Genomic DNA, 22,997 nt, shown 5'->3' with positions numbered 1-22,997 from the left:
TCGGAGAGAAGGAGAGTCATTAAATCAGCAACTCGAAATCTTTCAATAAAAATTAAGAAAATATATTTCGTATAAGAAAATGGATTAATGTTTCATATTACTAATTTACGGCCTCGTGACTCGGTAGATCCTCGACACTCGAGGTATTACAAAACAATCGTGGATTGATATTTATCGCTACCGAGGGGAACATGTCCCGTATTACATTTCAATCGAGGAGGCGGGGGAGAGAGACATCTCCAAATTACAAGACTCGAATACTCGACACAAGACAATCAGAAAGACGAAACTCGATACTTAATTAGACTAACATGGATATACAAAATTCTGGACTGTCGACTCGGTACGGCTCTCCACGGAAAGAGAGAGACTGCGCAATTCTTACATTAATGGCGAATCTCGGTACGGGCCTCGCGTTTCGGACACTCCCGAGTGCTCGGTAACGAAAGTAGTTAACAATACATAGATAACAATTTTAGCCGTTCCATTAAAGACGCGAGTCCCCGCCGAGTTCGCTCTTACCGAGACTTTGAAGTGGTGGCCTTACAATGTACTGTCGTCCGTCGGTGTCTTACGTGGTTCGCACGCCGCCGTCTCGTCGAACAGTGTACGACCAGTGTTGCCAGAAAATCTAACTTCAATTGTACTAAAAATGTACCAGATTGGTGCCTTTTGTATCACCAACAATATAACCTCACCTGACTAGTAAAAACCCTAAGCAGCGATTGAAAAACCCTATGAACTGGCCGCTATAAGTGGTATACGTGGTAACATAGTATGAATCCAACATAAGACAATTTTAGATATGATTAAAACTACTATTCTATTCAATATATTTTAATAAAAAATATAGAAATCGTAGAAATATATAAAAATTATTTACTAAAATAAAATTATACTAAAACAGCGGAAGAATAATACAAAAATGTTGTTTTAAAATTTGTATGATCATATAATAAACATAACTCATATTATATGTAACACACGTAAATATCCAATACATAACTTGTATAGAATATAAATATATATCACAAAATAAAAATATATTGCTAATTTTGGAACTATATCTAGAAGACTAAAGAAAATCACATATATTCCAAATATCGAATTATACTATAACTTATAATTATGTAACACATCCAATACATAACTCGTATAGATAAAATAAAATAAAATCATATAAATAAAATACATCACAAAATAAAAATACATTGCAAATTTTAGAATAATAATTATATCTATAGGAGACTAAAGAAAATCATCTTCCAAATATTGAATTGTAACATCAGGTACATTATTCATATCAGTCTTATCATATGTTATATTTCTTGTTAATATACTTTCATTTGGTATAAAATTATAGCAAGCGGAGCTTTCTCGATTTATATAATACTTTGCATGAAGTAAATTTTCACATGTGGATATTAATAATCTATTTCAAACTCTTGTTTTTATCAAAGACAGTTGAGAGAAAATTCTCTCGGCTGAAGCTGAAGAATGTGGTAATGCAAAAATATATTTAATAACTTCTTTTAAATTCGGGTAAAGTATTTCTTGTGTTAAAGAACACTTTTTGTTTATTATAGAAAACCAAAACTCTTCTAAATCTTCAATATTTTCCAAATCTTTTACATCTGGAATGCTTCTCCATTCAAGATTTAAATGTTCTATATTAATAACATCTTTTAATTTTGGAAAATTGTTCAAAACCTTAACTAATGATGATATGTTTCCTGATTTACTTACATTAGGATGTAACACATTTAGAACTTCTAAACCTGAGTTTTTAAATAAAAATCTATTTTTTATTTGGTTGCACAATTCTGAGTAAAAAGATAGACGTTTATGTTTGAAACTTTTGATATCATCTGCAGATATGCAGGTATTCGATTCTATAAAATTTTCAACTTCAGCTCCAAAATATGTATCATTTATGTCTAAATATAATTTATTATTTTTAGGATCTATTTCATTCAGTGGAACAGAATCAACTATAGACTTTTTTAAGAAAAATTTTAGAATCATTTTGTATTGACTCGAAATATTGTAATATAAAGTTGTAATTTTTGGTCTTTCCGACTGAAAATTTAAATTTAGTTTATTTAATATGTCCAACATATAATTTAAAAATAAGAAATATAATTTATACACTGGATTTCTCAACGCTGCTAAAATCATTTCAGTAGACGATAGTTTCTCAGTTAGCATTGCATGCTGAAAATATAATTTCAATGCTTCCCAATTTATCAATATCTTTTTAACCACTAAACCTAGAGATAGCCAACGGGTTTGGCTTGGTCGAAGTAACTTATTAGGTTTAACATATACAAATGTTTGAAATTCCTGTAACTCTGAATATCTTTTAGTACTATTGCTGAAAAAGTTATAAATATCTCTAGCAAATTGTTCTATAACTCTTGGTAATTGCATACAAGCTGCAGAACAGCAAAGATGAAAAGAATGACAGGTGCAACCAAGTACAAATAAGTGAGGCACAAATTCTTTCAATCGAGCTTGTACCCCACTTATATTTCCCATCATTACAGAGGCATTATCTGCTGCAAAACCTATCATATTTTGTAGAGGAACTTCAAACAAGTTTAAAAGTTCAATTACTTTATCGGTAATACATTGTGCTGTTGAGTTCTCTAACGACATTAAAGTCAAGAAGTGATCTTTAACAGATGAAGCACCTACCAATCTAACGCACACAACTAAACTTTTTTGTGTTCCAATGTCTGTCGTTTCATCTATTATTAAAGAAAAATAATTTTGTTTCATCTGTTCTGATAATACCATTAGATTTTCTTGACGAAAAATATCTCTAAGTATAAGATTAGCCTTTGTGCGCCCGCAATTAATGTTTTGAATTAATTTTGACTCAGGACATATTGATTTGATAAATGCAGGAAAATGATCCATTAGAGAAATTGGCAAGTTATGTTCTGCAATAAATGCTATCATTTTTAATTCTTTTTCCTTTAGTTGTAAAGAATCTTTTTGTGAAATTTTAGATAAGTTAAAATTAACACTCGGGGTAATCTTTTGAGCGTTTACATTTTTTATGTGTAAAGAACTATTTTCATGACGCTTTATATGAAAGAAATTTCCAGACAATGTTTTATTGCACAAAATGCAAAATGCTTTCCCAACTTTTGAATCTGACTTAATATTTTTTAGCCATGTAAATTGCTTTGTCCAATTGTTATTAAAAATATGTTTATATTGTCGCTTTCTTTTCGGACAAACATTTTCCTCATTGCTACTGTCGTCGTCGTCGTTAATTGTAATTTCAGTACCTGTTATCTTTACACTATCCAAAGATGTATCAATAGTGGTAGTAGCGGTAATTGAAGTTTCTTTTAAATATCTGTAAATAATATATGTATAATATATAATATAAATATAATGATATAAAAAAAGCAATGTAATACAGAATTACTACAAAAAAAGACTTACCGATCCATTTTGATAGTTCTAACATATATTATAGAACTGTATCAGCAGACCAACTTTATCAATTTTATAACCATTTCCAACTTTATTGCATAATATACAAAATGCCTTTTCAAGCATTCGTATATAAGTATCTGCTAGCAGCAGATATAATTACAAATAACAGATATAGGTTAAGTGGTATTTGATAAGAGAAGTTTTCTTTAGGCTGCGTTCTGAAATTTACTGCCAATATTGAAAATCTATAGTTTACGTAATCTAACCTACGTAACGTTACGTAATCTATAGTAACTGTAAATTTTCAGCACTGGCAATCAATTTCGGAACACAGCCTTAGGACCGTAGTACGTAGAAAAACGTAAGCAGTAAGATTTACCAATCATAGTCGAGCAGTAAGTCAGCCATGATTAGTGCTTGACCGTGATTGGTCGATTCGCTTAAGTTTTAAGTCTTACTACTGCCACACTGCCACGGCCTAAGTTAAACGGAGTTTCATCGAAGTGGCCCTTAAAATATGAATTGTATAGGTACCATTTCATGCGCAGCGTGTTGCCGCAGCAGTTCGTTGCTATTGGTTGAAGAATTGTTACTAGATGCTGCAAAATAAATTTCACCATATTTTGCTTCAGCACTGTGAAGTTCAATCGAATGAACAGCAAAGCAGCAAAAACACGCAACAGCAACAGTCTTCATCTCCTCCTCGTCATCATAACAAAAAATGGCATTGAATCAGGTATGTATATTTATTATATTATACTTATTTGTTTATTATATTATATTATATGTATATTATGCATTTTTATTATCTTGAAATGAGAACAAAAATACAGAGGTTGTTAATTTGTGCTTTCATACATACCTTTCAAATTGCTCGATGGAAAATTAAACATTCTTTTATTTTTTATTTATTTATCTTTTTTTATTTATTTATTTTTTTCATTCAACTGCACTAGCTGCTGCTGCAATTACAATTTTTTATCTTCGCAAAGTTTCAATATTATGTTTTTGAATAGTTTTCTCACATTCTTTATGCCATTGATACAATTTCTGATCGTATGACATTATTAAACTCAAAATTAAAAATAAACTGTTAAAATTAAGCTCAATTCTGCAATATTATTTTTAAATTATAATTTGTTTTTGTGCTGCTGCTGTCTTCTTTAAGCCCTGACTAATCTTACAGGCCAGTGCTGCGTGCTGCTGCTGCAGCTATTCCTTTTCATGAGCAACAAATATGCTCTAGTAAATTTTTATCACGTGACTGATTTGCTGCTGCAGCATGCTGCATATGAAAAGGCACCTTATCACTTTGTGCAGGAAAAATTCAAAAAGTACCAAAAAATCATTGAAATGTACTAGCGTACCATCTACTATCGATTGTACTGAATCTGATACAATTGTACCATCACTGGCAACACTGTGTACGACACCTCCATATAGTTAGCAGACGAATTAGAGATTTCTTATTTTCTATTATACCAATCGCTTGGGAATCAGTTGGGCAAATTTAGGAATAGATTCTCATAGTTTAGGAAATAGTAGTTTATTTATAATTAATTAAAATAAATTGAGCGTATAGTTAGCAGACATAAATTTAAAAAAAAAATTTTTTTTATTGTAATTAACGTAAAATTATTTGGGAAACACGTGTGTAATGTTCTTAACGTTTGGGAAATAATTATTTTATCTGAAAATCAAGTTTAAAGTGGGTGGAAGGTTGAAGCATGCTCTGCTCTCGTTCAACGAGAAGCACTCCATCATCCTGCCGGGCGCCTCCCACCTCTCCAAGCTGTTCATAGAGGCAAGTCACAAGCAGACCCTGCACGGAAGCGTGCAGCAGACACTGGGCCTGCTGCGACAGCGAATGTGGATTCCACGAGGACGACTCGAGGTCAAAGGAGTCATCCATCGGTGCCTACCGTGCCTGAAATGGCGGGCGGCGACCGCGCAGCAGAGGATGGGCGAACTCCCACGGCCGAGAGTCACACCGTCGAGGCCGTTTCTACACACCGGCGTGGACTATGCCGGGCCAATCTCACTGAGGACTACCAAGGGCAGAGGACATCGAAACTACAAGGCCTTTATCGCGGTGTTCATATGCCTGAGCACCAAGGCCGTCCATCTCGAGGTCGCTTCGGACTACAGCGCCAGCGCCTTCCTCGCGGCTCTGCGACGGTTCTGCCCGGAGAGGATTGTGCGAGGTAATGTACAGTGATTGCGGAACAAATTTTGTAGGTGCAGACAAGGAATTGCGGGCGCTTTTCATCGCGAGCAGCGAGGAGGGGCGCCGGATTGCAGTCCAACTCAGTCAAGACCGCATCCGGTGGAAATTCAATCCACCAGCGGCGCCGCATTTTGGAGGACTGTGGGAGGCGGCTGTCAAGGCGCTCAAGCGGCACCTCCGACGAGTGCTGGGCGATGCCACTCTGACGTTCGAGGAAATGTCGACGCTCTTGGCACAAATCGAGGGTTGCCTCAACTCGAGGCCACTCGAGGCACTCTCCGAGGATCCCGACGACACCGGAGCCCTGACTCCGGGGCACTTTCTGATAGGGACGGCACTGAATGCCGTGCCCGAGCCCTCGCTCCTCAACACCGCGGAAAACCGCCTGACGCGTTGGCAAATGATCCAGCGCATGAAGCAGAGCTTCTGGGAGAGGTGGTCCCAGGAATACCTGCAAGCACTGAATCATCGACCGAAATGGTGGAGGAGCGACTCCACCATCAAGATCGGGCGAGTATGCCTCTTGCGCGACGAGGCATCGCCACCGTCGAAATGGCCCCTCGCCAAAATCATCGACGTCCACCCCGGCAAGGATGGACTCGTGCGCGTAGTCTCCGTGCGAACCGCGACGTCGCGGTTCAAGAGACCTGTGACCCGCCTTGTTTTGCTGCCAACGAGTGACGACGAGGCGCGAATAAAAACAGAATAAGAAGGGGGGGGGTATCAAAAATGTATCTTGACCGATTATACCTGCGTTTTTTTTTTCGTTTCATGTTAGTTCAATTTGTAAATCAACTCATCATGCGTTGTGAGAAAAAGGGGGGGAAATCTCTGTCCGAGGGGTAGAGGCGGCGAGCGCATCGTTCGAGCGACTCAAACGAGGCGGGCGGGATGTTCGAGCTCGCACATCTGATTACATACGCGACGCCCGCTCAGATAAGTTCGAGACTTGGCAAGGAGTCGTGTACAGTTTCGTGGTTGCCGCAATGATTATCGCGAACGACCCGACACACGGTAAACGCGACAAAAAAACAGAGATCGAAGACGCTGACAAATAACCGAATTTGCGAGTTGTTGTCTGAGCGGGCAAACGTAAACACATGTGCGACAGCGTTTATTTTCATTGCCGCGCGCGCTCGATCAGCGCGAGAGAGACCCGCACGTCACTGACGGCCAATAGAATTTCGGCACGCGACATCGGGACCGCCAGTGATTGGCAGGTAAGGCACGAGAGAACTATTAAGAAGGGCCGTCCCGAAGCGCGGGACCTTCTTCAGTAAGAGGTCTCGCGATAAGACACAGCTGTTTGCAATATCATTTTTCGTCGAGTCACAAAAGTCCGTCGCTAGCGGATTTTCCCGTCGCATCGCTCGCGAAACCGGCGCGAGAGAGTCGCTCGCTCTCTCATTGTCGCGGTGCTCCGCCGTCGCAACACGGGTGTAAAGAAGTCGAATAAACGTTGGTTTGTGAGTTGAAGTCGCGTTACAGTGATTTGGTCCCGCCAAACATTATCGCTCCCGTTCTCACCTCTCCTCTCACAGTCTCTCGTGGCCTCTCTCCCTTTAAAAAAAGCGAGCCCGATCGCGAACGAAACATTTTGGTAGTCTGTATTTTTATATGACATCGAATTAATAAAAATCAATTAAGCCAGTTGGGTCGTCTACAGTTATTCCTAATTTTATTCTTCACTGGCGATACAAAAATATTTGCTATATTTTATTGCACATTGACCGAATGATGGTGCTTACACGGATAGATGGTTTTTTTCAAACAATCTCAGATCAATATGGATTTTACCACACATTATTATTGAAATCATGGATTCATAATAAGAAGAAGATATTTACATCGAAACAACAACTAGTTTTCTTACTACGCTGCAGAAAATTTGATGTTCTTCCAACACACATCATGAAACTGAAAATGAACATCTTTTTTCACAGTAATAGCGTAAACCAAAAATTTGATTATTTTTCGAGACATACTCGACTTAGATTGTTGAATTTAGAAATTAAAGATTTAAATTTTAACTTAAAGTACTTACATTCTAAACTACATATCATTGAAAAAAGAATGTTTGATTCTCTTCCACGGAATTTATTGGATAGATTTTTTGAATTTAATTACCATAAACTATTTACTTTTAATCAAACAAAAAAGATTAACGCTATCAAAAAGTTCGACAATCTAATTCGAAAGAATAAAGTTTCACTTAATCCCTTTAGTAATATTGACAGATCGAAATGGATAGTAAATCTCAGTAATAAAATAATCCCTGAGAATATTTTAGATATTTTAAGCTTAGGAGAAAAATTCGGCATGCCCGTTTTACAGAATGATAAGAAAGACCGCATTAATACTGTTATTGAGGTTGCCAAGAACTTAGAAATTAATTGCTCTAAGATCCCCAAAGATCTTGTTGAATCGACAAGGAACGAAGTAACAAATGCGGTACATGGATATCTTAGTAAAAAGAAACACACTAGCTTCATAGATAGACATATTATCAATAGCTCTAAGCAATGTCATAAGTTCTTACGTGACAACGAGGCCATTTTAGTTACTAATGCCGATAAGGGCCAAACTACAGTAGTTTTAGACAAGAAAGATTATATTGACAAAATGAATGTGTCACTTAATGATCAATCTACGTATATTAAACTGAAAAAAGATCCTATTAGGAAACTATCCAGCAGAATTAATTCTTTAATTAAATCTTGGCGTGATAACAAATTGATTGATAATACAATATACAAACGTCTTAATACCACTAACGGAAATCTCCCACGATGTTATGGTTTACCGAAAATCCACAAAGTTAACGTTCCTTTACGTATAATTGTTTCGTCTCTTGGGAGTCCGGTTTACAATGTAGCGCGCTTTATTCATGATATATTGGAACAGTCAGTTACGAAACCTGTTTCCCATATTAAAGATGGTTGGACTTTCGCGAATAAAATCAAGAACGTTAATATTGACGATAGTGAAATGTTGATTTCACTTGATGTTACGTCTCTATTCACAAACATTCCTAAAGAATTAGTTTTAAAATCCATTGAAAAACGCTGGACAGACATTTCATGCAACACAACTTTTAGTTTAGCACAATTTTTATATGCAATCGAAGTCTTATTAGAGTCAACAAGTTTTTGTTTCAATGATCAATTCTACGAACAGATACATGGTACTCCGATGGGATCCCCCCTCTCACCTATTTTAGCCGATTTAGTTATGGACGATCTTGAGACACATTGTTTAAGCTCCTTACAATTTGATATTTCAGTTTATTGCAGGTATGTTGATGATATTTTTGCGGTAGTACCGCGTACTGAAATTGACACTATTTTGACTACATTTAACAGTTATCATCACCGGCTGCAATTCACGCATGAAATTGAAACAAATAACAGGATTAACTTTTTAGACATAATGGTTATTAGAAACGATGGGAAACTTATGACGAATTGGTATCGGAAACCTACCTCTTCTGGTAGATATTTAAATTATTACTCCAATCATCCGTTTAAATACAAAGTGAACACCATCAATAACTTAGTTGATCGCGCTATTTTGTTATCTGATGATCGTTTCCATAATGGGAACTTACATATTGTAAAAAGAATCTTGTCTAATAATTGCTTTCCTATGACGATCATCGAGCGTTATATCTATTAAAGAACATGTTTTTTTTAAAAACTCTCATAACGTTGCTGACAAAGAGAATGATTTTGATATTTCTTCTTGTATTTTAATGCCGTATATTAAAAACTTAAGTGATATTATTGCGAGATCTATTAAGAAAACAGGCTTAAATGTTATTTACACGATACCAAAAAAAAACTAGACAATGTAATTAAACGCGGAAAAGACAAATTGCCTAAAGCGGATATGACCGAGATTGTATATAAGATCGACTGCAACGACTGCGACGCTACATACATTGGACAAACTAAAAGACACCTAAATACTCGGATAAAAGAACATATGAATAACATAAAATTGCATAGTAGTAACCAGAACGTTATAAGCAAACATAGAAATGAATATTTACATGACTTTAATTGGACAACCTTTAATATTTTACATCGGGAAACACATACTAGGAAAAGAGAGATAGCCGAAATGTTTTATATAAAAAAATATAGCAACATTATTAACCTACATAAAGACACAGAGAATTTAAATCCTATTTATGATAGAATAATAAAGGATGTTTAACTTATGACGAATTCGATTGATGTGCACTCGCTCCGTTTCAGTGGCTAGTAACTTTTTGTTACTAGACGCACATGTTTGGAGCGCGTAGTTTTATACTGACCCGAGTGCGGTTACTTGCACTGACCTGGGAGCGGTTATAAGCACTGATCCAACATAGTGCATTTAGTAACTTCGGTGCCAGTGCCGTGCAATAAGCGACTTGTATTCGACAAGAGAGCAGAGAGAAACCTATAACCTAAAATAAAACATTAATATATTTAAACGAGTTTTTACTTTTGCGTATTCTGTTTGTTCTCTGTTTCAATGTAAGTTCTGTTCTTTTTACAGTTTTGATTACATCAAGTTCCCAAATATTAAAGAAAAAAGCACGAGCTTGAACCATCCAGAAGAAGGAAAGTAAAACATTTCAAAGTATGTAGAACAAAAATATAAGCAATTTAAGATTTTTTACTTTGTTTTATATTGTATACTTTATATTATTAGTTATAGATTTTAAAAGATAAATTATGGATACCAGTACAGAGAGTACCAATACCAGTACTAAAGAGAGGAGCGAACTAAGTACTTGGTGTGAGGAAAGTACACGTTTATTATTAGATAAATATGAGCAATATTTACCTGTAGTTGGGCCAATGAAGCAATTTAAATGTAAAAAATCAATGTGGATACAAATATCAAATGATATCGCAACAGAATTAAATATTGTACGAAGCAGTGTGCAATGTGAAAATCGTTATAAAACTATTTTAAAACGTAAAATGCAATCTGTTAGAGGCAATCAACAATCAGGTGCAAAACGAACAAAAGTGGAATTTGAAGATGAATTAAACAAGATAAAGGCTATTGATGATAGTGTAGAACCTGAGATATTGCAAGGTCCAGGAAAACTCATTGAAAAACATAAAAAAATAATGAATAAAGAAAATACAATGAATTATAGAGTGGAGAAGACAACGAAAAAAAAGTCTATAAGTGAAACTTTATTGCACATTCAAAATGATAAAGAGGAAAAAAGAGAAAAGAGACATAAAGAAAAACTAGAAATACTACGTAACTTTATGACAATCTTTTCAAAAAGCAATGATACGATTGATTCAGATAGTGAATAGAAACAGAGTGTACTTTTCTTACTTGACTTTGAAATGCTTTATGTATGTCTAAAAATTTAAGTAGATACAAATTCTGAAAGTTTTAGTTTAAAATACTCCACTTTTGTTTGTTTCTTCTCCAAAGTTACAAGTATTTCACTTTTGTTCGTTTTGCATGCATTCCTGATTGTTGAAAGTTTAAGTAGTTACAAGTCTCGTAGTTTAAATAGTACAAAAGACTTTTATTATATGTTACTTAAATCACATTATGTGATATAAAGAGTGCTTATATATATATATGCAACTGTTATATAATATAAAAAATAATTTATGTAATGGCTGCTTTCAGTTTTATGTTTCTTTGCATTATATATAATATATTATAGTTTTTGTTATTTAATAGTTACAATATTAAATAATTTTATGTTAATTTAGAAAAAATGATTTCAGTTTAAAATAATTTCAAGTTTACTTGCTTAAAGTGCATTAATATAAAAGAAATTATCATTTTTAAAAGATCTTTACAACAATTTTTTTTAACTAAAACAATTTTTATAAGTACGATATGTGCATTATATAAAAAGCTTATCTATATTTGAAAGTAACAAAAACAACAACTTTCACCTTTTATCTTCTTCTGAAGCTTACATATTATGCTATCTTCAAACATTGTGCTTATTAGTCAAATATTTATTAGATGATTGTGTCTTATTTGATTCAAATAATATTATCATGTAAATACAAATTATCTCGCTATAATTATACTATTTGTATTTGTATTTATTAAAAAATATTTGTCGAGGAAACACATTGTTTGAAGCCGCATTTAAAGAATGGAAATGCATATTTATAATATACATCAGATGTTTGTAGTAGAGTACTGTTGTTGTTTAAAACAATTTTCTTTAAAATGTTAATTTAAATATTTTTAATTTTAAGTTTATATAATTATAAGTAAAATAACTTTTCTGTTTCGTACAAAGTTTGATTTATGCATACATTTATATTATAATAAATTAATTAGTGTTACATATTAAAAGCTAATAAATTACAAATAATATCTCTTTTTATCTCACCCTCCATTCTATCGTTCATATTCTGCTCATTATTGATATGTGTTTCATTATATTCTTCATTCTCAACATCTAAATCTAATAAGTAATCGTTATTCATAATACATATATTATGTAACACACAACAGGAAATAATAAAATTAGCAGAACGTTTAACTGTAATAAAATCTAATTGCATTAATTGCCTAAATCTTTGTTTTAGTAATCCAAACGCATTCTCTATTTTAACTCTTGTTGTAGACAATTTGTAATTATAATTTCGTTGAGCAGCTGTAAGATTACCATAATCTCTATATGGTGTTAATAAATATTTTCTTAAAGGATATGCTGCATCGCCTAATAAGTGATAATCTTCTGATATAGTTTTTATTGCATCGCTTAAAAATGATAATCTAAATATTCTTGCATCATGTATTTTACTGGGAGGACCCGTAAAAACATCTAAAAATAATTTATTGGCATCACAAACTGCTTGTAATGTCAGAGATGGGTAATCATGTCTATTAACATAAGTGCTTTTGATTTTATGAGCAGGAGTTCTAATTTTAATATATGTTCCATCGATACATCCAATAACTCCAGGAAATCCACTTATCTAAAATAAAATAATTTTGTGTTTGAAAGATATTTTAAATAAAATAAATTTTACATATAAATAATATATTTTTAATTTTTAATTTAATAATAATAATATAATTAACTAATAATAATTAATTATACCTAGCATTATAATAATAATTACTAATTTAATAATTATTATATATCTATTTTTTTAATATTAAATAATATTTAATATTAAATAATATTTAATATTAAATAATAATATTAAATAATATTTAATATTAAATAATATTTAATATTAAATAATAATATTAAATAATAATTTAATATTAAATAATATTTATTACTTCTTGAAACTCGTCAGCAACCTCTCTTCTTTCATCGTCTGTATCAGGCATTTTTATAATATTTGGAGCAATATGTTGCAAAAATTCCATTACATTTGTTATGATGATATGAAACGTAGATTCTGCTACATTAAATCTAGATGCAACATCTCGTATCACTGATTTATTTCCTGCAAACCTGCAAATATAATATTAACATTATTTTGTACTTATCTATGCATGAATTACATAAGCATATAATGAGAAGTATACATATATTTATATATATTAATATACCATAAAAATGATAATAACTGTGTATCACTGTTTATAATATTGCGTCCACCATGTCCTTGCATTGCATGAAAAATTTCGGAATTTACATACATATCATGTAATTTATCAAATGTACTTCGTTTTAAACGAAAATGTCGCTGAAACTAAAAATAAAAGAGAGATACTTTAAATATGAAATAATACAATAAATGTTTAAAATATAAATTAAAATTATTATGTGTGATAATACCTCTGCATCAGAATATTCATTTATGATATTTATCATATTCCGAACTTTCGGAATTTGTGTTTCATGTCGCATTAATATTGCCATCGTTTCTTCATCGCTAGAACTGCTCGAACTATTTAACATTTCTAATAATAATATTTTAGCTGCCATATTTTTTCATTGGAATATTCCAAACTCCAATTTGCACTGAACTGCACTGATGAAAATCTCGGTGCAATTCAGTGCCTTCTCCACTAGTGCAATGTGTTTTAATCGAATGTACAAATAACACTGAACTGGGGTAATGCAGTTCAGTCGAATACGTTTTCACTAGCACATGTTTCTAGTGAACTATCAACCGAATACACTAAGATTCTGAACCAGTGAAGGGCAAGCCAACCGAACACAAAATACTGAAAGAATGCGCACTCAGTGCGCACTAGTGCGCACTGGTGCATCCAATCGAATTCGCCATTAGTTCGTTCTTTACCATCTCTATGAAACGTTAGTTGACACATCATATGTATTTAGAGAAGTTTAACTTGTTGAAATTTTATTAAATGTTACGTAAGGTATGTTTAAATGATTTACTTTATACCAATCGTTAGTTTCACTTGGTTTACGCTATACATCCATAAAATGATTTTCTTTTTGATATATTCGTATTATTATTTTTTATATAATTTTAGACTTGATAAGCACCTGAACCAAAGGTCGAAACGTAGTCTGTATTTTTAAATGACATCGAATTAATAAAAATCAATTAAGCCAGTTGGGTCGTCTACAGTTATTCCTAATAATAATAATAATTATAGCATACGATATACAGAAATATAAATATATATATAAAGCTATTAATGTTGAAATGCCAACAAAGTATCACACAACACAAATTTCGCAAGAAATTTCCTAATTATACTAACTTATTGTTAGAATATCCTAAGTACATATTTCATTGATTATTAAGTAAGTATAAATCATTCATATAAAGAATAGAATAATAATATCATTTATGCTAAATATCTATGTAAACGTTCAGAAAACTCAATCCTAAGATCGCCAGAAGCGCGTAGAAATGTTTATTAACTTATTGTTCACAAGGCCTGTGAACCGAACATGACCCCTCAAGCGCCCCGTGAACCAGGCTTAATACATGCCTAAGGTATCATAAGTACACGAAAAAGCATGTGATACGCCCCCCGTGCCTCAGGGAACCGCCACAACGTTAACCGGCCCCTTGGTACACGGTAATAGACACTAATTACAACAATAATTAACGAAAGTTACTCCTAGACTAACTTCGATATATATCGAAACTAGTACTGTCTTCAGGCAGCATATACAGTCACTGGTCACTACGGGAAAAATGTATAGATCACTATAATTCATTCAGCACTATCGCTGGAGGGTGTCGAGGCCTCCCATCAGTCGACAATGTTAATAAATAATCAAAATTATTCACTAACTATAAGAGCACGTGTCTATACCGTTCCCGACAACTCAGTGTAGAACCTGAGTGCAGAAAGCGCCACCAAGTGCCACTCACCACCAGCGCCAAAGTTTCGCACGTCGCCGTTGCGTACAGTACAGTCCGCGACTAAAGTAATTTAAAATATCAACCACGTGCTTGCCAATAATCCGTATGAATCAAATACAGAAATAAATCGCTTTAAATATGAATTGGGTACAAAAAATCTTCCAATTGGTAATGACTATATCTAAATATATATATGATCTGACATCCACAGCATACAATATTAATAATTATTTATAAGTCAAATAAAATTTTCCAATTCACTTATATATACACTTCTGTACCTACTGTACCAGTCAGAGGCCAGATATTACACTGACCTACACAAAGTGTGTCCAAAAAATATTAATTAAACTATAAATTATTGAAGAATAACAAAATCAGTGGTTTAATAGTAAAGTCATATATGAGGCATCACAATACACTCATATGCCAATTCTAAACTTATCATTAATTAGAAAAAATTCTCAAATTGTTTCTACAGTCTTATGGGCTTAGGAAAAAGTTAAATTCAATAGTACACCCCTTATGCTAAGACTTCGTGAGTCTCAGACATCTGATGGCGCTGCAAGCGTAAAAACAACACTAGCGCCACAACCTCAGGTCTCACCATCAAAATCATACGAGTGTCTCAAAAACAATGTACAAAGTTAATTCTCCCAAATAAGCAATATTGATAGATATAACAACCAATATTGAGTTCCTTAATAACTTTAAGAGATTAGCAACTAGAAAATAGAGTTTGCTATTAAATCACTTCCTAAATAATTATATTATAAGTCAAAAAATCACAATCATCACAATATTTACAGTCACAAAATCTTTTATACAGTTTTATCGTTATGCAAATTATCTGTGTGACTCTTCCTCATTTTAGTCAATCAAACAGAATTGTTTTTCATCAATTCACTCAAAATGTTTCAGAATTAAATGAAACCATTGTATAATTGTTACTGGAAAATCCAGTATAACAACAGCAATGCATGTAGTATCACATTGTTCCAATTAAAGTCAAATAAGATCAATCCGCCAGCATATACGTTAAAGTTAACAAGTCTTTTATAACTCCGGTGAATTTAATAAGAATACACCCGGTATGCAATACCATTCAGTCGAGTGGCGCTGCAAAACGGAAAAAGCTCAAACTTGTGTAGCTACACAACCGAACAGCAGCACTCAGACGAATAATAATTAAATACTCAATTGTTTATTCACACAGTTTTCTTTAACCAAACGGCATATGCCCGCACATTTCACAATAATTCGTTAAAAATGTAAATGATAAGAAAAATAATAATTTTTAACTTTCAGTAAGAATTATTACAAAAGATTGAACCAAAATTCATGTACATCTGCACTAGGTACACCGTATAATAGAATTGACACAAGCAATCTCACTTTAAAGTTATGTAATAACATACAGGACTTGCATATACATGAGTCTATATAAGACCAAGTAAAATACAATATCCTATAAACAATACATCACCAAATATCAGCTACACCCAAGTATAGGACCCCGACGTGACAGCTGGAAATCACCGCATGCGCCCGCGCCCCAAAACTAAGGAGACCTTCTGCCTATACAGGGATGCCATCCCAGTATTGAGCACGCGAGCACATTTGTAGCGGACGACAGCAACCACAAGCTGCGCAGACATCCACGCAGAACAACCCAAACACGTTCGCCAGTCACGTGTTCAGTAAATTACGAGTTGCCACCATACTTTTGCACACGCGAGCGCAAGTGACGTCACACTCAGCTGCGCGAGAGAATGCGCACAGGAAAAGTCACTCAATTATTAAAGTATTAATTACTCAGTAATTATCAAACAAAAGACGCTGTATTCCTTACACAATGCTCGTGTACGAACAAAGAGTGTAGCTTAATACCCACAGTAAATAAATTTATATTAATAGAAATCAGACTGAGCAAAATTCCCCATGAGTGCGACAAAGATAGCTATAGTAAGAATTTATAACACATAAATTAAGGAAAATTAAATATATAGAATTAATAAAAGCACTTAAAATAGTCATAGCCGATATTAATATCACCAAAGTGTATATCAATTATCGAAACCACAAACACAATTCAGAAAACACTTGTAAAGTAAATTTAGCTGCTACTAGGCAGAAAATCAGAGGTAACGGAGTCCGATCGACAGTAAAATGTTAATTGTTAATTAATTAGACCACTAATCACTTGTTCTCCATGTACCATCATAGATGACAATATGGGTTATCGCCATCGATGCCCCAAAACACTCAGCAACACAATCTAAGTCGATTAAACCACACTTTTATGTGGACCAAAATTAGTCACATACCACAACGGACTTAGTGCAATCCCGGACTCGACCCATGCTAACCCTTTTTTTTTTTTTTTTTTTTTTTTTTTTAGTTGGGGAATGCCAGACTGAAGGTCTGTTGGTTGATGCACATCCTCCGCCTCGGGAGAGACATTGGATAGTGTGGGACTCCAGGCGGAAGGCCTGACTACCCACTAAACCCCAACTGAGGCCAACAATGCCAAGTGGAAGTGACCCGGGAACCGCTTTCGCATAACTTCCGGACCACCTCCAGGCTCCGCGTATAAGACGCACTGACTCGAAGATTTCATTACTAATATTGAGAACTCAGAAGGAGTTACCCTCTGGAGTTCTCATAGTCATTAAGTAATGGTCCGTTTATACATGTGTGTATATACGAAACCATTCATTCAGGAGGACGTTTCGCTATTAGAGATGAAATCGGCGCCTCGTGCAATGCCGATCCATCTCGCCCATACAGACCCTTCTCGTGCAATGATCAGTGAGACGTCCCGCTCACTCATCTTTGAAGAGTCGGTATGGGGTTATACGAACTAATTGCGAAGTGCAAAATCAAAAGAGAAAATACATACATTCCTACATTCGTATCATCATTCAAGGATCCGGAGGATCCGGAGGTGGAGGGCTTACAGAATCAGGGAGTCCTTCCCTTCTTCGCTCCTCCTCCTCTTTCTTAAACATCACACTATTCGCAAAAACTACAAAGCTATTCCACTTGTCCTTACTTTTTAACATGGTTTTAACAATGTTTTCCAAACTTAATACTATATTTAAATTATTATAGTCTAATTCTTCCACTAGTTTATCGCGTCCTACATTCCAGGCAACACATTGCGTTAACGTGTGTTCGGCAGTGTCGTCTTCCGCGCTACAGTGAAAACACTCTGGAATTTCACGTTTACCTATCCTATGAATAAAATGGCCAAAACAGCCATGTCCCGTTAAAAGCTGAGTGACCCTAAAAGAGAGCCCCCCAAACTTCCTATCTAACCACTCGTACCACTGAGGCATAATCGCTTTGATGGTTCTCTGTCCCCATACATTGTCCCCATCCAACTGAATGAACCACTGTCTACGCATTATTAGTACTTCCTGCTCCTTAATTTCTTTAAGTACGCTGGTTGTATAATCCGTCCTATTCTTTACTTCGGCGGCTCTTACATAAACACTTCTTCTCATTGCAGCGTCAAGCGTCCATGGTGGCATTCTAGCCAAAAGGGTTGCCGCATTGAATGAAACAGTCCTGTACGCTGCGACAACCCTTATGGCAATCACTCTCTGACAACTCTTAAGAGAACTAACTATTTTATCCCTCGAGGATGATAACTCCTCGCTCCAAACAGGAGCCGCATACATGATAACCGAAGTCACAATGTTCATATACAATCTCCTTTTACTTTCTCTAGGACCTCTGAGGTTAGGCATTAACCTGCAAAGAGCCCTAGAGACTTTAGCCACTTTTACTATAACATAGTCAAAGTGTCGGACAAATTTCCACCTAGAATCGATCATGATCCCTAAATACTTCATGTGATCCTTCAAAGGGATCAACGTCTTCCCAACTCTTACATTAAGCAGTCTTTGTGGGAGTTTACCGCAAAACACCATCGCTTCCCTCTTTTCCTCTGCCACTTTGAGACCCAACTCTGAGATAACACGCATAACTCTCGCGATAACGACATTCATTCTGACAACCGCACTAAAGAGTCTATCCGAAGCTACGATCAAGAGGGTGTCATCGGCATAACATATGACGTGACAACCCTCCTCCCTAAAGACCTTCAGTACCGGGTCAAAGGCTATGTTCCACAGCAGTGGTCCTAAGACCGACCCCTGTGGAACACCTGCCCTGACTATTCGTTCCTCAGACCCCGTCTGCATTACGATACGTAATAACTCTGTTAGAAAGATAATCCTTGATTATGCGTCTCAGGTATAGTGGAAACCGCTTAACCCTTATCGCCTGCATAATGGCATCAAACGGAATCGAATTGAAGGCATTGCTGATATCTAGCCCTACCACCACTGCGAAACCGTCACCCCTAGAGGCCCCACGAGTTATCTCCCGGACCCGGAAGAGAGCGTCCACGGTAGACATGCCCCTTCTGAAGCCAAACTGACTCTCTGAAAGAGCATGCCCCGGATTTCCATCCATCCATCTATTCATCCTCATCGCTATTACCCTCTCAAACGTTTTACTTATCTCGTCCAATAGGCAAATTGGACGAGCCTTAACCTCTAACGGAGGCTTAATAGTTCCTTTTGGTATAAGAACCAATAAAGCCCTCTTCCAAGTTCTCGGGAAACACCCAGCTCTTAAACATTCCGTCATAATAGCGGCCATATGCTTAATAATAATTTCAGGAACCATCTTCCATACCCTACTCTTAAGCCCATCAGGCCCCGGGGCCTTATTTTTCGCGATACGTTTCTTGACGTGTTCCCTGATTTCACCAGGAGTAACGTCGAATTCATCTAACCATTCAACTTGTGCATAATTACTATTCTTGCTCCTAAACCCACTATTAGGAAATAGCGAGTTCAAGAGTTTATTCAAATCATTCCTGTCTAATGTTTCTGATAGGGCAGGACCAGATCTCCGCAACTTACTCATTACCAGCTTGTACGGAAGACCCCAGGGATCCTCCTCGATCGATCCAATCAATTCGTACCATGATTCACTTTTGGCCTTATTAATGGCCGTTTTTAGGGTCTTTTTCACCTCTTTATACCTCAATCTTTTGCTTTCTATTGTGTCTGCATCGTATAACCTTCTTTTGGATCTCGTCCATTCGCGCCTCGCACTTATGGACAATCTCCTCAGGCCCGCGATATCATCCGACCACCAATATACACATCTTTTGATATTACTTATTGTAATCTTAGGTATGGACACATCACACGCGTTTTTCATTATTTTATTTAGCCAATCAGTGTACTCAATAGGGTTGTAACTTTCGCTATTCTTAGTCCCTGCAAGAAAATTAAGTGTCTCTGTGAACAAATCAACATTAATCTTTTTAAAATTCCATCTTTTCTTTTTAACTGGTTTATCAACTGCCATGTTCCCAATTTTATAGCCAATATATTGGTGATCGGACATCGACTCAACATCCTCCAAAACTTTCCATTCATTTATTTGGCGAATCAAGTTACTAGTAGACCAAGTAAGGTCGACTATAGAATCACCGTGAGGTCTAACGCACGTCGGCACATTTCCCTCATTAACAATTAACAAACCGTTAGATACAGACCATCCCTCCAACAGATCTCCCCTTCTATCGGTCCGAGTTGAACCCCAAAGAACAGATTTAGAATTAAAATCGCCCCCAACGATTACTTTCCCCCTTATTTTCCTTATTTGAATACCCAGATCAACCAGAGTATCCTAAAAGGATTCTATTGATATATTCGACGATATGTAAACCGACACAAAGAAAATATCCGACACCCTGACTATCACAAAATTGTCACCTTTTGAATGGAGTTTGCAGACCGCATTACCAGTACCTTTTTCACCCCACATAACCGCCGCAAGATTATCCCCTCTGGAAAACCATCTCGAGTCATTTCCTATGCCCCGAGGGGGTTCAGAGATGATACCTATATCAATATTAGTCTCTATCACATACTGTCTAAACATATCCAAGGCTAACCAGCTTCTATTTAGATTAGCTTGTACAATCTTAAATTCCATCATTGTTAAAATCTACCTTTCTTTGACCAAATTTCTGGACTCCAGCAGGGAAACCTTGATTATTTAAACAAACCAACGCTCCCATACGATGTCTGCAGTCTTTACCCATTTCTTTACATACTACACAATTTAGAACATTCACGCAATCATTCGCTCTATGTCCTTTTCCGCCACATCTAAAACATGTTCCCATTCTATCAATCTCTGCCTGGCATTTAGTCCTAACGTGTCCAAACTTCCAACACTTGTAGCACTGAACCGGACGCTTCCTTAGAAGTTCAAGACGTACTCTCGTCCAGCCCAGTGCTACAACCTCCTTTTCAGCGATTTTAACCGCAACATCCATAGGGCATTGAACCCATACTATACCTAAATTATCACACATACTTCTTATTTCACTGATCTTTAAATCCGCTGGTGAACAATCCGCAATTTTTAATAAAGCATCGGAGATCTCCTTATGCGATGTTGATGGGTCAATTCCCCTAAGCCGGATCTCTCCCATTTCCACCGGGTTGAATACTCTAGCTTCGTTATTTAATGCGCCAGTTAGTTCACGACATAATACACTTGCTAACTCTTTACCTTTAGGTCCCGGGACCTCAATAATCATGCTACCGCTCATTGCCCATCTTACTTTAGTATCCTCTATTCCTAACAATTTAAGATCTACTTTTTCTCTCGCAATCTTTAATATGTCCCCGTATGAAGGTCCACCTTCCCTATTGATAATCGTGACTACCGCCGGTCTTTTAAGTCTTTTACTACCTACTCTAGTAACACTGTTTTTACGATTATCTCTATTTACTTTAGATTGACCAATATCATCTCTCGTTAATTGGGAAGCATTATTTAAATAAGTATTCTTTCCGGAGGCAAAAGATTGCTTTCTGCCCCCTCTATTAACGTTTATCCAATTTTTATTATCATTATCACCATCTTTAGACCCTTTATCTTTCACTAATCTAGGAGGCACAAATTGCCTGTCATCCACAATTTTAATTACAGGTTTCTTTCATATCTAATTCTAGCCTCTCGTTCATTATATCTATACACCTTCTGTTTGAATTTATTATCCTGATCTCGATCTTTATCTTGATTTACATACTGAATTTCCTGACTTCCACCTTTCTCTTGTACAGGCTCCCAACTCATAGAATCATTTCCTTTCGGCCATTCATTTGACCTATTCATATAATTTATATCCGATGAACATCCCGGCGTTGTATCTACTTCCATCTCTACATTTTTTGATTCTTCAGCTGTTATTTTAATTCCTCCCAGTGTTGTGAGACGGGCCGGGTTTTCTCGCGCATGCGCGGCGGACATAGCATCAGTGAGGTATATGTACAGATAAAAAGATGTACTATGATCACATTTCATAATTCTGCAAAATATTTTGTAATATAAGGAAAAATTTGTAATATATAATTAATAATACAGCATACATATGCACAATTATATATATATATACATATATATTGTATTATTAAATATATATTACATATTTTTCTTCAAATTACAAATAAAATCACGTATGTTTATATGTATTTACGTATGTGTGTAGTAAATGCGGGAAGGTTACTAAAATAACTTTAGGCCAAATTAATAATAAACAAAATAAAATATTTTATTTGGCAGAAAAAATTAACGAATACCAACATTTGTTGCAAGGATAAGGAAAACTGCCAAAAACCTTATCAGTATTCGTGAAACAAAAATATATTTATAAAATTAAAAATAAATTTCTTTAGATAAAAAAAAATAATTTTATATTAAATATTAAAATATAATTCATATTAATTAATATTAAAATAAAAAAAAATAATATCACATGTTACAATAAAATAACTACACATTAATTAGACGCATATTACAATAAAACAAAAAATATCTATAATTATTAAAAAAAATAAAAGTATTGTATTATAAAATTAATAATCACTATACACAACAATTATATTATATTATATTTAACATTA

The 22,997-nt window shown here is 35.0% G+C and overlaps 1 protein-coding gene across 1 annotated transcript; it reads left to right on the top strand.

The window, feature by feature from the left end:
* Positions 1-4,174: 4,174 nt before the first annotated feature.
* LOC145946831 (uncharacterized) lies at positions 4,175-6,389 on the top strand. Its single transcript, XM_083056586.1, has 3 exons — positions 4,175-4,189; positions 5,156-5,657; positions 5,692-6,389. The coding sequence occupies exons 1-3, from the start codon at positions 4,175-4,177 to the stop codon at positions 6,387-6,389; spliced, it is 1,215 nt and encodes a 404-aa protein (XP_082912712.1).
* Positions 6,390-22,997: the final 16,608 nt, after the last annotated feature.

Source organism: Prenolepis imparis, unplaced genomic scaffold, assembly GCF_030444845.1.
Source record: "Prenolepis imparis isolate NDT839.2.m4 unplaced genomic scaffold, iyPreImpa1.0 SCAF_23, whole genome shotgun sequence".
NCBI lineage: Eukaryota > Metazoa > Arthropoda > Insecta > Hymenoptera > Formicidae > Prenolepis > Prenolepis imparis.
The sequence above is the reverse complement of the archived record's forward strand: the minus strand, read 5'-3'. Positions and strand labels throughout refer to the sequence as shown.